Source organism: Anthonomus grandis, chromosome 2, assembly GCF_022605725.1.
Source record: "Anthonomus grandis grandis chromosome 2, icAntGran1.3, whole genome shotgun sequence".
NCBI classification, from domain to species: Eukaryota; Metazoa; Arthropoda; class Insecta; order Coleoptera; family Curculionidae; genus Anthonomus; species Anthonomus grandis.
The window spans coordinates 27,833,150-27,850,214 of NC_065547.1; the positions used below are offsets into that span (position 1 = coordinate 27,833,150).

General features: G+C 34.7%; 1 protein-coding gene across 1 annotated transcript; it reads right to left on the bottom strand.

Annotated features, from left to right (window-relative positions):
- Positions 1 to 411: 411 nt before the first annotated feature.
- On the bottom strand, positions 412 to 15,096 carry LOC126733443 (major royal jelly protein 2-like). The gene is made up of 8 exons (XM_050436753.1): positions 14,701 to 15,096; positions 14,447 to 14,647; positions 9,207 to 9,406; positions 7,156 to 7,251; positions 6,867 to 7,104; positions 5,300 to 5,484; positions 5,060 to 5,245; positions 412 to 605 (listed from the first exon to the last, which is right to left on the bottom strand). Exons 1-8 carry the CDS (start codon positions 14,702 to 14,704, stop codon positions 483 to 485), a joined length of 1,233 nt encoding a protein of 410 aa, XP_050292710.1. The 5' UTR covers positions 14,705 to 15,096; the 3' UTR covers positions 412 to 482.
- Between the last annotated feature and the right edge of the window lie 1,969 nt (positions 15,097 to 17,065).

Consider the following 17,065-nt stretch of genomic DNA (forward strand, 5'->3'; position numbering starts at 1 on the left):
CAATTAAACATTTTATTCCTTCAGAATTTCCAGATATTATACTTAATGTTATTCCAAACTATTTCATTTTTAACAGGGGATGACAACTGCGTAAACTGAAAAAGACATACACAAATACCCATGAATTGGTATTTAACAGAAATTCATAGGCCAAATCTCAGCCAAAGTTGATGACATTCAATTCGGGCCAAATTCTGTTCATTGTTATTTTTGTCCATCTTGACATTATTAACCACCGTTAGCTTTTTCGCTAGACGTCTTTTTATTCCCAGTTTATAAACTTTAAACTTAAGGAGGAATCTTTAAACTTTATATTTAAAAGGGAAAGGGTTCCTTCGGAGGATTTTTTACTTTCTTTTTTATTTCAATGAGAATAGTCTGGGAAAGGGTTTTAAAGAAAATAAGAGAACATAAATAACAACCATTTATTGTATTTCTATTAATACAAAAATTGCTTACTAAAACTTAGTCAATCAAAATGCTTACAATTTAGCACGGAATAACCAAAAATTAACTATATCCTTATCTAGTGGTTTTGGATACTTGTGATAGGATGTGGAGAAAACAAATAGATACTCCGAACCATTGTGTCTATTTGGTATTACCTGTAAAAATAATTTTAAAAATTGTATTAAAGGACAAAAGGATGTGTTTTCTCACCAGTGTGAAGTTTACAAAAGCAATTCAGACCAGTCAGACATACCGTAATTTTCATTCATTGCAAATGATCCTTAATATTTTCATATTGAAAATAATTGCGCCATTCTAACATAGAGAAAGAAAAATAAAGAGAGACGACAAATAATTGCGATTCTTTTTCGACTCCTTATTTTGATATATCATAGTACCAATAGTCCCAATGCCTAGAAAGGGCAGCGATACCCAGGTAATCGAAATATAGTAGTAAATTTCGACTAGTATATTTCGACAGGTATGTGTATAGTCCAAATGTTCTTCCCAATCTCGATCCAGATTCTTATGTGAATGATCAATTAAATATGTTAGACAGTCTTGATGTAATAAACATAAGTGCCCATGAAGAAAAGCCATTAAACTCTCTAGATCTATACAAGGAAAAAGACTGATGGAATCAAGTCCCTACAATTGGACTATTAGCCTAATATCTGGAAACTCTAATACATTACATAGACCCATTAGGTATAAAATTCAACACAAATATTATCTATATGATAGTTATTTTCAACTTTCCAGGACTACTCACGGACGTATTATGACGATAGATTTATTGTACCAAAAAAAAACCACCAGGAAACCACTAAATGACAATGAATTTATAATTTTTGTTTGGTTGATTGAATATTACGAAACAAGAAGCTCTTAAAGAAGAAGCTTTGATTTCGGTAGAAATGTTTTTATAATTTTAGGTTTAAAATAAAAGGAAGCCTTACGTTTTCTTTTGTACTTTATTTCTATATACTGGCCCGGCCAGCGAAGGTCTTTGGTGAGGACATCAATTTTTGAACTTTCAACAACAAGAAGGTCGAGACGAACGGCAGGCGCAAGAGGGGTACCAAGCATTAGTGTTATTTCTTAATGCATTGTCTATGAATTTCTTGAAAATATTATTGCATGGGTCTTTTGGCACCCAAGATAGAAATTTGCCAAGCTGGTATATATGAAAAACAATAAAAATCTCTGTTAGTATTATAATAAATATTAAAGAATCAAAATATATTGGCAACAAAAATATATACACTGAGTACAAAATAAGATTTCTAATGTTAGTTACGTTTACATAAAGCACAAAATGCAACCTTGTCAATTATACATATACTCACAATTCTACTATGGGTCAATGACATGTAAGAGGCGTGACCCTCAGTTTGTATTCCATAAAAGGAGAGTTGGCTCGGATAAAGCCATAGAGAGGTTTCGGAGCTAATTTCTTAATGTAGGTATTTTTCAAATTTGGCAAGTTCAAACGTTACACAGCTGAAGATTAAGTAAACCTTCCATGTTTAAAGTAACGCACTGTATTACGCTCGGCGTATTGTAGTAAGGTTCTTTGTATGTACAGGGTGCTTCAGAACTATGGGATCAAACTTCTAGGGGTTGTTCAGTGCAACAGTAGAATCCATTTGAGTATAGGAACCCATGTCCGGAAATGTGTCACTACGCCACTACGGCCCTAAGACGCGTTTAAATTTAGAGAAATAGTAATTACCTAAATAGAATCTGATGCATTTATTTTTACCTTTTGTATATGATACCATCACAACAATTGTTCAAAATATCTTCCTCCAACCTCAATACAACGATTTAAACGCCGCACATGATTTCGGCGGACTACACTAAAAATTTGATCATCGTTTTTGAATGATTTCAAATGCCGCTGTTATTCGTCCAATTAAGTCTAGCTCTGATTCTACTGGAGTTTCGTAGACTAAAGACTTTACATGTCCCCACAAGAAAAAATCGAGCGACGTTAAATCGGGTGACCTAGGAGGCCAAGAAACTGCTCCACCTTTGGCAATCCAACGGTGCCCAAACCGCTGAGCCAAATACTCGCGTACTTGTACAGCAAAGTGAGCCGGCGCTCCATCATGCTGAAACCACATTTGCTGTCTAACGTTTAGTGGAACATTTTCAAGGAGTTCTGGGAGAACTTCCTCCAAGAAACGCAGATAAATGGATCCTGTTAACCTTTACGGTAGAAGGTATGGCCTAATTAAATAATCATCAATAATTCCTGCCCATACGTTGACAGACCAACGATTCTGATGTTTTCTTGGAAAAATTGCATAAGGATTTTCTTCGTCCCAAACATGGCTATTCCTACTATTACAAATACCGTCTCTTGTGAAAGAGGCTTCATCGGTCCACAAAACATATCGTAAAAAATTTGGTTGTGCAATGATGTGATCCAGAAGCCATCGACAATTGAACTCTAGGATGATAATCGGCTACAGTCATACCTTGAACTTTCTGGAAGTGGTAAGGATGGAGTTGTTGCTCGTGTAGTACCCGCCAGACAGAAGCGTTACTCGTATTCATATTCTTGGCGACGTCACGTGTGCTATTTGATGGTTCATCGGCAACTCGCTGAAGCACCTCTTCTTCAAATTCGATCGTTCTTACGGTTCGAGCAACACCAGTATCATGCATCTTGGTCTTAAACATGCCTGTCTCAGCGAGCCGCCGATGAACCGCAATAAACTTTTTGTATCCAGGATGCTGTCGTTCGGAATAACGTTCATGGTACAACCGCGATGCTGCTCGTGCATTGCAGTTCGTTGCTCCGTATGCCAAATGCATATCCATCAATTCTTGATTGGTAAAGTTTTCCATTAGCAATAAATGTTTAAAAATTGTAAGCTATAAAATTTTTAAACATGACATTGAGAATTAACATTGATAAGCGTGATTTTAAACAATTGTTGTTATGGTATCATGTACAAAACGTAAAAATAAATGCAGCAGATTCTATTTAGGTAATTCATGTTTTTTTATAAATTTTACCGCCTCTTAGGGCCGTAGTGGCGTAGTGACGCATTTCCGGACATGTGTTCCTATACTCAAATGGATTCTTCTGTTGCACTGAACAACCCCCAGAAGTTTGATCCTATAGTTCTGAAACACCCTGTATATTAGATAAGGGCCTGGTGAACCAGTATATGTATCACACAAACAAATAATTTTTACCGAATTATCTGCCCCATCCCCGAATATAACTAAAGAGCCAAAAAGGTCTACGGAGCCTTTAACGAACGCGTCTGCGAAGAAGCCAGCGACAGATTGATGGGGTCGTTCTGAGGGGAGATGAAGATCTGCCTAACAATGTCTACAGGCAAGATAATTTTAATAATATTAATATAATGTAAGAAACGATGCTTTACCGGCGCAATTTCTGAAAAATTGAGAAAAAAACTGTAGTGCTTGCTTTCTATTAACAAATTTAAAAAGAACAGGAAATACGAACCACCTGGAAAAAAAGTGTTATAATACCGTTCGATAGTGTTCGACAGTGTTTCAGAAATTCACTATTAGGCAGCTGATGGAGACATGATAGGAATAACACAAAACATTGCACCAGCTATTCATAGATTTTAAGCGAGCATATGATAACATCATAAGAGTGGAATTATAGAAATTAGCGTCCTCCTATAGAAGAGAGTTCATCAGTTTAAATATTTCGGAATGAAGATAACCTCTGACAAAAATATAATACAAGAAATTACCAACAGACCTACAAGGTGACAGTCGATGCTGCTTTGCGCTGCAAAAAATAATTAAATAAAAAAATGTATCCAGCTATACGAAAATAAGAATTTATCATTCAGAAATAAGACGTATAATATTTATGCATGTGAAACATGCATGATGACAGAATAAAAAGAAAAACGTTTACATACTGCAGAAATAAGAATTCTTAGGAGGATATATGGGCCAATTAAGGACAACAGCTCACAGCAATATACGGTAAAAACTAATGAAGAATTGGAAGAACTCTATAAACAGCCAGATATAGTGAAAATAATAAAGTCACAAAGATTGAGACGCCGTGTTAAGAAAGAGAGATCAACGTATCGTCAAATCAAAGAGACAAAAAGGAAGAGACTTCAGAACGAAAACAATCCTTGGACAGAGTACTAAGGATGCGGTGGAAAGATACTATTCCAGCGGACTTACGCACTCTAAATATAGAAGGACCAGAGGATGTAATCAAGGACCGCAAAAAAAGGCAAATTGCAGAGTCAGAACATAATGTATGTAAAGTATATTTGGCCTTTTCTCAAATATATTGCGAGCTATATTGGTCACTGAAACTGTCATACTTATCCGTCTTAAATTTAAATTTTCCTCACTCTATCGAATTCAAATATCCCGCGTCCTTCTTGACGTGACATTGTAGGTATAATAGCAATATCGATTTATTATTCAAATATTTGAAAGGGGTTTTTGAATTACATGCGATTGACTCCTCTCTTAATTTTTCTTTCATCATTTTTTATAATCTTTTAAGAGTCTATATTTTGGTGTTCTGTATTAAGAGTTATACGTGTGTTATGAATAAGAATAGTTTTAATTGGTTGCTTACTTTAACACTAGTAGGTAACTGCATAGTAGTTTTATTATCAGCAATCACTACAAAATTTTCCTTCATATACGGTGTATTTGAATTCCATTTAACCATGAGAATATCAGTTAACAACCCAAAGTACATCATTCCTTTGCAATCAATTGATTCCACTGAAACTTGCTGATCTATTGTAGTAGGATAAGTCTAAAAAAATTAATAAATATGTCATAATAGTAGATTGTTTTATTTTATTCTTACGTAGAACAATTGAGGAGAACCATAAGGCTTCTTAAAATTGTCAGGATTTTTCAAATATTTCAGATACACCCATGATTCTCGAACGTTTGACATTGCATGGTAAAACAACTTTCTCTCTCCAGGCGGGTTGCATTTAGGACCGAGGGTCAACGATGAGATGCCATACGATAAATGAAAACTATCACCTAGAGAGTCATTATTGTTATTTCATTTATTTATTAGAAAATAGATAATTTTCATTAAAATTAATATATACATTATATTAGAGTAACCCATTGTTCTTATGACTCTACGTCACTCATTCTGAGTCCAAAGTCTTATGTAGTGCAAATGTTTAAAAACTGCTATCTAATTAATTGGAAATATTACGTCTATTAATGATGTCATTACTCAGAAGAATGCTACCAGTCTAGCACATTAGTCTTTTTTTAGAATTCTCAGAATTGTCTGAAAAATACTACTAAGCTTGAATAAATTTTCCTACGAGTAGTTTTCACAAGCCAAGTCGGGATATTCCACGAAAGATTTACAGTTAGGTATATTACTAAAATATAACGTACAAAAATCCACCCTGTTCGACATCATGTCATTGACTTGAATAAGGTTTTGAATTTACAACCCCATCTAAGAAATCTTACTAGTGGAGACTTTTAATCTGGTTTCAAGCAACTTAGAGAAATTTGTAAAGCATCTACGCCTACCATAATATTAATTCGGTATCGATATTTAAACTCAACAAATCTCCTGTGGGCTGTTAACCCATTAGAAAAGAATGAGTTAAGCTGGTTTAGTTCCAAAGGCATTCTGATATACTCCAAAACGATTTGGCCGACCTGCTCGCAAATCCAGACGAAATGTATATAGAAGACACAAATTCTTCCCAAGTTTAAAAAAACATTCGGTATGGGAGTGATGCCCATCCAATTTAGAGAAGAATGTAGAAGCTGCTCGAAGAAGCATCCTTTATGTCAATAAGGTTACAACCACCTATCCCCTAAAAAAACCGTTTTAAATATGTGGAACAAGATACGAGATGCAGAATAAGAGCCTGGGTACAAATATTTTCGCTCATATTTGTTGAACATATTTTCCTAAAACTTTCTGATCAAATCACGAGAAATTAAAAGATATAAATATTTTTTTATAGAATCGCAAAAAACATATGAATCTATGCTGACATTATTAATTATGGTTTTAATAATATAAGTTCTCATTATCCAATTACCAATAGTAGCAGTATCTATTCAAATAAAGTAAAACCAGTCCATTATAGCAGGAAAAAAAAGATTGAAAAGAAAATAAGAGAATAAAGAACAACCACATGTTGAAGAGTAATTAGTATTAGTAATTAGTAAGTACTAAATATCAACATAATGTCATCTGTGGCTGTTTAACGTCATTTATCGGCACACCCCATACATACTCTGTAATGCGTGCAAGGATGTTTGAGGACTCTAAAGAGTATAGCCTTAGACTTTAGAAGCTGTGCAACGCCTATATCTGTGGTGTACTACCTCTTCTGTAGATTAAAATGTGCAAGATTTTCAAATATTCTTGACAAAATTACCTCCTATAGTATATTTTTCGTAATTAGGATCGGGCTTAAAGCTCTGATCTTGGATTGTCCAGGAGACGTTCTTTTCTAGATTGTACACGAGTAGTCTTGGCCCGATAGGATCGGCCACATACAGCCAAGTTTTCATACAATTATCCTCCATACTTTCGACTTCTGACATTGGCGTTATATAATACGATACGTTTTCATATTGGTCGTAGGGCAATTCGTATTTAAATAACAGGGTATCCTGAAATTTCTAATTGAATTATTCTAACTGGATATGGATCAAGATACCTACCGCTTCCAGGTCGAAAACTAAAATTTGAGGGGGACAAATGAACTCGTCATTTATTTTGGCGTTGTCCATTACCCAAAGTCTAAAACATTCGTCAGCCTACAAAGAGGTATAAACTGGTAAAAAAATATTTAAGACAGAGTGCTTACTATTTAAGGATATTATATTAAATACTTGATTTTTTAAATGTATTAATTGAAATTTAACTTATTTGATCAACCACATAGACCTTCCTAGTTTCACATCGCATCGTTTTAAATTTATCGTTAAAATGAATAGACCACTTTCAGGGGAATCTAACTATCTAAATATTGTAACGATTTTCATAGTCGCGAATATACCACTATTCTTTGGCATTCGGAGCTCATCTCATCCGCCGCATACACTCGAACCATAGATAAACAGTTTATAGGGGTTAACTAAAACTCTAAACTAAAAACTCTAAACTAAAAACTCTAAACTAAACTGACTCGAACTAAGAGAAGAAGATAAAGATAGCGGAGGGGGGCATCTCGTGATATCTTAGGGGACATGTGGAAGGTTAGAGGATCTGTCGGAAAGTAGTCTAATATATAAGAAGCTCTCACCGATAGGAGGCAGTTGAAGTTTGAATATTGGCGAAACTTTTAAATCGAAATAAATCATCAAGAATATTCATCTTTTTCTTGGATTCTAGTAGAATTCGGGTTGCCTTTGAGCTCCTTCTAAATTATTGGTCCATGATATATTAGGTTTATCTATCTTATTGAAAGGCATTCAAATGTTAGCCTTTAGATAAAAGATATAGGATTCTGCATAAAAGCCTTCAAGGAAGGAACTTTTACAGAGAATCAGGATTCATTGTGATGTGATAAGGAACATTCCAGGGTTGTTGTGGCAAGTACAGCAGTTCACGATTCGTCGTTCCGGCGAATCTATCAGATGTCACGGAGCCCAAGTTGAACCTACTTATGAAGTTTTAATTAATTGTTTAGCTTATTTATTTAATACATTTTTTTCCAGATTGTTTTTTCGTTTTAAGAAAATCGTAGGTATAAATATGTAAACATATAAATTTTTGAAACTAATTTCGTTAAGATGCCTTTTTAAGAACCACACTGAATTTTTAAAAACATGTACTTTTTCACATTAAACAACTTAAAACGGAACTTCTGTGTTGTTTGACTAACTATCGTGTCGCTGAAAAACGATTCATTTTATCGATAATAAACAAGAATGCTTTTTCTTTAGTGTAAGGTTCAAGCTATCCATACTTATTATTTCAGAGTCAAAGACAGGGTGCTAAAAATTTAAGCATTAGAATATACAACCTAGTTCGCGCCTGGTAAAATAAACAAGGTAAATGTGTTTTAAGAACTCCGTTTTCAGAGATTCTTAGTAGTATTGATCACGTAAATTATTTATTAAATTTGACTAAGTACTTCAAAAGTTATTAAAGAAAAAGGAGGCTTATGATTATTATAAAAATATTGAGTGTTAAGTGCCTTGTCACCAGTGTAATGCAATCCAAAGAAACGATTTTTTAAAAACACTGCATATTTAATAAAAACCATACCTTGACAGTATAAGACTAAGTAAGGTGACACCACTTATGAACAACAAGAGATCCTGAAAATCCTGACCGCAGAATTAAATAGCAGAATAGGAGGGGCATGGGCAGCACAAAATGAAGGTCTCTAAAATGGGATTGGTCTGAAGAGAAAGGTCTTTGAACAGTATTTGCTCCGTATTTGCTCCAGGTTCTAACATATGGAGCAGAAATACTGACCTTTTCCAGGAGAGCATATAATTAGGGAAAAATAATGGATTACAGCGGTGAAACGAAATTAGGCCGGCCATTATGTTGCCAGAGTCAGAAATGAAAAATCGTCCCTCAATGAGATGGTAGAATAACATTAAATACATCTAGCGCAACTGGATGCAAAGTGCTCAAGACCGGAATGATTCACGAAAGGACTATGTCCAGCAGCACTAAAAATTGCTATTGATGATAATGATGATGATACCTTAACAGTAAGGATAAGAGTGACCAGCTAAAGGTAATGTATACTCACCCAAATCCTATAAACATTAACAATTCTATGGTAGTGACATTTTTCTATGTCGATATGCCAAGACCATGACGGATAAGGGTCCATTACATGAGTTTCATGCCGCCCTGGCTCCTTGATATTAATCACTCCCAAGGTGGCAGGCGTTCCGGTAAGTTCTCTTCTTGGAACTGTTATAAAATATCGGTCTTGTTCTGTTTTTACTATTTATGAAAAAAAAAAACATTATTAGACATAATAAAGAATTCGGAAATGAGTATTTTAGAATAGCCAGTAGTATACAAACAATTTTGATCCTGAGTTGGATTGATTTACAATTTACTCTTGCTTTTTCTAAGGACTATTGAAATAGACCAACAAATGTATACACGTTCGTTACCATCACCGACCTTACTGAATTCGTCGTCGACCATAAGTTCCTTTTTTTTTGACTGACGTCTTTTCATTAACGATATTTTTCAGTGAAAAACCCTGATTAAATTATCACCAAACAATCAAAGACAAATTATTGATTTGTATGTATGAATACCTGTCACGGATATTAACACAATAAGGACGAAACTGGTACTTCTAACTCATCCGATTTAATTATCGAGCATTTTCATCAACTTTGAAGGAAAAAAGTTTATTTGATCTGATCGACACAACGTATTCCTATGTTTACCGCTATCACAGATTTAACTAGCTACGCTCCGTGAGCGTAGCTAGTTAAATCTGTGCCGCTATCTTAGATAGCTGCCATTGCCTAAGAGAATAAAAGGAGTAAAGCAGAGTCCAGAATTTAATTTAGATTCTATTTACCACTACATCAGTGTTACTCAAACTTTTTTCTTGACGGAACCCTTTTAAAAAACTAAATTTTTAACGGAACCCTAGACTCTAAACTAAAAGCAAAAGCAGTTATATGTGAATTGTTTATTAATAATCATACTAAAAGAGATAGATACAGTAAGTAGTAAGTTAGTAAGCAAATGATAACACTAAGTTCATTTAATGCGAGGCATGTAATTTTTGATTCCTCATCAACTGGGTAATGTCAGGCTTGATAGAAGAAAGTTGAATTCTCATGTCTGGTTCGGCATCCAGTCTATTGCGGTATTTTGTTTTTGTAGCTGTGTATGCTGAAAATCCCGTTTCACACAAATGCGTTGTTGGGAAGGGCAAAAAAACATTCAAAGCTTCTGTGGCAAGTTGTGGATATTCATCACGAACCCTGCACCAAAAATCATTTAGTGAAATTGTTTTGAACAATGATTCCATGCTTGTATCCGATCTCATTTCTAGAAATGATTCATAGATCTGATTTGACATATTTTCAAGCTTCGGCCATTTAGATGAAAAAGGGTTTTAAATCCATGAGTTTATTTTCAGTTTTGTATTCTGTTCTTCAGGAAAGTAAGATTCAAAAGTCCCTTGCAGATCATTGAGATATTGCACCAATTCAACAAATATTTCATTTTGAAATATTTCTGTATCACTAAGACTATTGTGACTAAGGAACTCACTTAGCAATGAAAAGCTTTCGATTTCTCTCTTACCAAAATAAGTAATCCAAAAATCTAATTTTCTTTTAAAAGCAGTTATTTTGTTGTTAGCATTGAAAACTGTTGTCTGTTTTCCTTGTAGTGACAGATATAATTCGTTAAGTTTTCCAAACATGTCTGCTAAAAATGCTAGTCTAAATAACCAGCTTTTATCGGACAAACGGTCTTTTAAATTAAAAGGAACATCTGTAAGAAAAGCTTCTAATTCTGTTCTTAGTTCAAAAAGCCTTGTCAAAGTTTTACCCCGAGACAACCATCTCACTTCAGTATGGAGCAATAGTTTTTTATGATCGCTACCATAATCTTCACATAATATTGAGAACAATCGGGATTGTAGTGGATGTGGCTTGACAAAATTAATTATTTTTACTGACTCGTCAAGAACCAATTTTAGATTTGGTGGCATTTTCTTAACCACGAGTGATTGTCTATGCAGGATGCAGTGGCTGGAACTAGAATTTGGCGCTTTCATTTTTATTCGTGATATTGCTCCTGCTGTTCTATCTGTCATTGCCTTAGCTCCATCGGTACAAATATCAATGCAATCATTCCAATCCAGTTGGTTTTTTCAAAAAAAATGTGTTTCGTGTTAAAAATTTCTTCTTCGGTTGTGTTAGTAGGCAGCGATGAGCACATAAGCAAGTCTTCTTCGAGTGAATGTTTATAAGGATATCGCACAATTACTAGCAAGATGGCCAGTCCAGCAACATCAGTCAACTCATCCATTTGCAAGACGAATTTGATATTTTGACGTTGTGAAACCATTTCTTGTTTTATGTTTGCTGCGATATCCCCAATTCGGCGCGTAACTATATCGTTCGAAAGCGGCACTGTAGAAAGATGCTTTACAGATTTTTCGTCGAGCATACATTTTGTTATGTCTACCACACTTGGTTTTATTAGCTCTCCAGCGATAGTGTGCGCTTTTCCTGCTTAGGCGGTAACTAACCAAATACGATACCTTCGTGGCCTTTTCAATCACGGTCTGAGTCGCATACGTCATAGTTTTTTGGCTTCTTAATAATTGTTCTTTTTTACGTAGAAAAAATTCTTTACTTTTGTTTTTGAAGTCAGGATATACAGTTTCTAAATATCGGCGCATTTTAGCAGGTACCATCGAACTATTAGGAAGGAATTTGCTGCACAACATACAAAGAGGTGAGCCGTTGGAATTAACAAATCCGAGATTACTGTATGATTCGTCATAGTTTCGTTTTTTCACCTTCAGTGTGTTATTAGATGTTTTACTACTTGAACTTGAAACCATAAAACTAGAACTTGACGTCGTCATATTACCTTGATTTAAATTTGACGCATCATCCAAGCGAACCACATTTTTTGCAACACCTTTAAGCCAGCGCTCCATTCTTCTTTAAGACTAATTTGATTTGGTCAATTTTATGACAAATAGTATCTCTTGACGCACGAAATACAAGATTTTACAACCACTACTAACAACAAGACAAGCGAACATAAAATACTGAGCGCCGTGTGAGTGAATTTTGCGGTACGTTGCTTGAATAATAAATTCTCCGCGCCAAACAATCCTCCTTTATATTATACCAGCAACCATCGAATCATCTCGAATTCCTCAGAAACTTCGGAGAGCCAGACGATTTTCTCCGAAGTACGCGTCGAAGTACGCGTCGCGATTACTTATAGTCCGGGGGCGAATGGTGGCGTACGAGTAACGCTGTAGCATTTCGATGTAATAGGTCGGGCATTTACTTAATAATACATATACTAAATTTTCGTATATGTACCAGTAACACCTATAAGTAGGCATTTCGTTTTGGTTGTTTATTTTTATCTTAGGTAACTTTATTCTTATAGGGTCCACTTTAATACATGCATTCATTTATTATGACTACTGGCGGAGCCCTACCGGAGGTTTCGCGGAGCACCGGGGCTCTGCGGAGCACTTTGAGGAATGCTGCACTACATTATCCATATTTTAATCAGTGATTTCCTATTTCAACTTAGGAATCAGCTTGTATTACGAAAGGATTAAAAGTTCCAGCTCCTACCATGACATCTGTTCAAATTTTGAGAAAGTATTTCCATTGTGCGCCTCTGCTGAAATAAAGAGCCACTCTCACCTCGTCATTCAATCAATACCAGACGCAGTTTCCTTCTGGTCAAAGACAAATTCGCTCGATTTGTGTCAGGGTAGCGGAGAAGCTCTCTAAACAAATTGCAGCTCTGGGTATACCATGCGTGCCTACTGCTTTTAAAAAACCATATAAGAGTATGTTTTGATTAGGTCTCTGAGGTTCGCAATAGTCAGACTCTTAAAGGTTTTGGTTTAAAAACGGCGCGACGGCTCTCTTAGCAAGGGAGTCGGCGACAAAATTAACCTTACTGTGGTTTTTGTCCATTCATATGGACTGCAAACTTATAAGGCAGATGAAAGAAGCAAGCTATATAACTATAATTCTATTTCTGTACTTCCATATCTAAGAAAGATTAATGAAAAATTTGTCAAAAAGATTTTTCAAATGAAGAGTTACATTCTACAGGAATTAAACCTTATTCTAAACCAGGGAGAAAAGGATTCTGCAATTTTGTGATATAAGTAAAGTTGGGTTGACCATGAAATTTTGCTAAGAAAGCTTTGCGGATATGGCTTTTGTTGGGATTTAAACAACTTTTCTTTAACTTTCAATATTAAGTATAAAATAAAGGCCAACTGATAATCTAAAAAATGATTAAGCATTTATATATTCCAGGAACTGGATAATCGTTTATGGCCGAATTCGGTAAAATAATATTATAAGAGAGTCGAGCCACACACGTCCCACCAGTAGTAACACGTTCGGTCCACGCCACCCTTCTTGCTCGCAATTAATTGCATTTTTAACATTGCGCAACTAAGCAAATTTGTTCTTCTGTTTTCCCCCTTTTTGGGATTAATACTTTAATTTTCGTAATTCAGATTGTGTAATTCTTTAAGAACTATTTGGTTAATAAATGCAAAGGTGTTACTCCAGAAAGTGTTTGTTCTTTTTGTTACACGGACGAATTACTGGTCCTTCGCTGGGTATGGGGGCCTGGTTAACATATCAATAGGCTCATAATAAGAACCAGCTAAGTAGCATTGGAGGATTGGTCAGACACAACCAGCTTTAGAGGGGGACAACAGGTTGTCCGTTTTCGGGTTAAGAAGTTATGTGACTGTTGGATTGTTTACCGTAAGTTCAAATATCTGTACAGTCATTACAGTTTAATCACCAGTATTAAACTGTTCAGACCAGAGCGCCAAACCTGTTGAGCTCTGGTAACACTCGGTGAGTACGACGTCATCATAGGACGTGCTATGTGCCCAACAGTCCATGGCTCTCCTTTGCACCGGCATTGGCTGAAACTGCTCTAACTCACTTAGCTAGTCGGGTAACACATAATAAAATGTCGATGATATGCCGTTGGCCTCGTGACTTTACTTTCTATTAATTTATACCTCATTATTGCCAATGTCTTCTTATCCATTAGGGCAGTTGACATTTCCTTCTAAATACTGGAAGAAAATAATAGAAGATCATATCTTCAATGAAATCAAAAGTGCGATGGTATATAAGATTGACCTAGATTGAAACTTCTAGATTATGTGGACTAATTGGTAAGTTATTCAGAAATCAGGATGCAATTTCATCTTCTGTATTTTTCTAGTCAGTCAAAAACTGAAAATTCTGTGTTACTTACGATGATATGTATACTGTGCATCCGCAGGACGAATTATATCAATTCTGTAACTACCATTCTTGATGGCTTCTGTACGTTCAGCTTCGCTGGGATATTGATATTCGATGCGGTGCCATTGGTGAACTAAATTAAAATTGTACTCTTTTGTTTCATCTTTCATACCATAGATTGGCACAAATAATGCAATAAGAATTGACCAATCTAAAAAAAAAGACTTAAAAATGCCTTTTTTCTTATTAAATACATTTACTTACACATGTTTTCTCAACTTGGCAGGTTATTATGGCTGTTATGTTATCGCTGAGGCGCTTAAATATACCGTCAACGACTCTACCTTATTATATTAGTACCAGGGTTATACAAATTTATCATCATTTAAAAATTTAGTATAGTAAAAAGTCATTTACATTTTACACACTCAAAAATAATTGGTGTGAAGTTGATGGATATAGCCTTTTAGTTCCTTTCTGATAGGAGGTATCGATTAGTAATTTGAATAAGCCAGAACCACATAATACACGTAATCTTTATCAAATATTTTCCAATAAATTTTCAATTTAAAATTGAAGCGTATAGGGTGGTTGGCCAGTGAGTTGGCCAAGAGGACAGTGAAAAACAAGATCTGTAAGTTATCAATATAGTTAAATAATCTCTATAGGGTTAACAAATTTAGATGGTCATGTTTTTAGAGGTTTTTATTTCTCACCATAAAGCGATACAGGTTATCTTTGTTCTTTCCCAACCTTCCGGCAATGCCTACCAGTACATTTTCAATGAGCCACCCTGTCTAGTTAGTCATGTCTCAAGTTGGATATACACGTCTGTCCAATTTCTTTTTTGGGTGCCAAAATACCCACGCACTAATAGGTAACCAAAAATCATAGGCAAAGCCATAAGAGAACAATAGAGCATCAAGGATTCTCCAATTCCCAACTTGCGCAGGTTGCTTAGAAGGGAAATGTATTTTTTGCTTAATGAATGCCTCACACGATACAAAGTAGTTAGTAAACGGACAATTAGGAAATACGCTATCGTTTAACTTATGATTTAAATTTGTTAATGCATTGATTTTCTCACTTAAGATCCGACTTGGCCTGACGTGTATAACCTCAAATGATAGATAAGTGATGCCTTAACTAATCTATCAAACAGTATTACCAGTTTTTTGCTTAAGACGATGGATATGGATATACCTTTGATATTTTTTAGATATCGACTTACAAAAAAAACTTCTTGGTTCAAATACCATCAGGTCGGAAAGGTGCTGTAGAGCACTAGTACGATATTTTAGAAAATGAAAAAGCCTGTCTGGCTTCGTTCCTAGATTTCGGTCGGATTTACTAATTATCTATACAGTGCTTTCATTTCAAAACGATCCACCCTTAATAACTTTCTTAGAAAAAAAAAAAAACACGTAGTTCGAGAGTGGCTTGATGAACATTTTTGAGAAAAGTGGATTGGCAGACGTGGTGCAATTGAATAGCCTGCGCGGTCTCCGGACCTAACCCCACTAGACTTTTTTCTTTGGGGCTACTTAAAAAGCAAAGTTTATAAAACCCCACCTCAGAGTATTGAGAATTTAAAAAATAGAATATTTCAAGAATGCAGAGAAATTAGCGGGCAGACCCTTGCCAATGTTCATAAGGAGTTTGAAAATAGGCTTTTTTATTGTCTTGCTCTTAGAACATTGAAAGGCCTTTCAATGTTCTAAGATATAAAGTGTATATATATCTAATTAGCATGTTTTTTTTATGAAGTTATTAGGGATGATTTGTTTTGAAATAAAAGCACTGTATGTTTGGAAACACGATGAAGTAAAATTTCTAGCATACAATAAAGTCTGCACATGGACTGGAATCTATAATTACTTATTAGGCTACATTCAGAATTCAGACTCTAATTTCTGATTCTTTTTCTCGATTTGAAATTTTATTTAAGTTATTTCAGTGATATAAGATGGAATCTATATTATATTATATTATTATATATTATATATTATATATTATTTATATTTTCAGACAAGGTATCTTTGAAATTTGTTTAATAGATTTGATGGTAGGACTTGAAACCATAATATTATTTTTCCTCAACTATTTAAAATCATTTTAAAATTGTGGATCACAGTTTGGAAGCACAGTGAAATAAAAAAATCTTGAATAGAGACTATAGAGTCTGCGCATTGGCTGGAGTTTTCAACTGTTAATATCACTTTCTTTTCGGAGAATGGCTAATTTTTTTTCTAGTCCATAGAACTACCTCTGTATTAAAGATTTTAGTTGATTTCCATGCTTCAGTTGAATCTGTGCTAGAATTCAGGTTTCTTGTATAAAATGCTGAAAATAGAGTTATAAAAGTAATACTTGATTAAGATAATCAGATTTAGCCGTTATCCACAATATTTTTTTTATGCGAAAACCGTGCATCTGTTGAATAACTACCTCAAAAATATTTTTTATTTAGAAAAACCAGTGGCGTATTATTTTCTTTTAAAAACATATTCAGTTCAAAGCCTGCATGAACACCAATGGTGAATATAAAAATTTTAATTATGTATAGGAAAAATGCTACTAACTTTTAGAAAAATATCTACAGCGATATCAAACTTATCGAAAAAAGTAA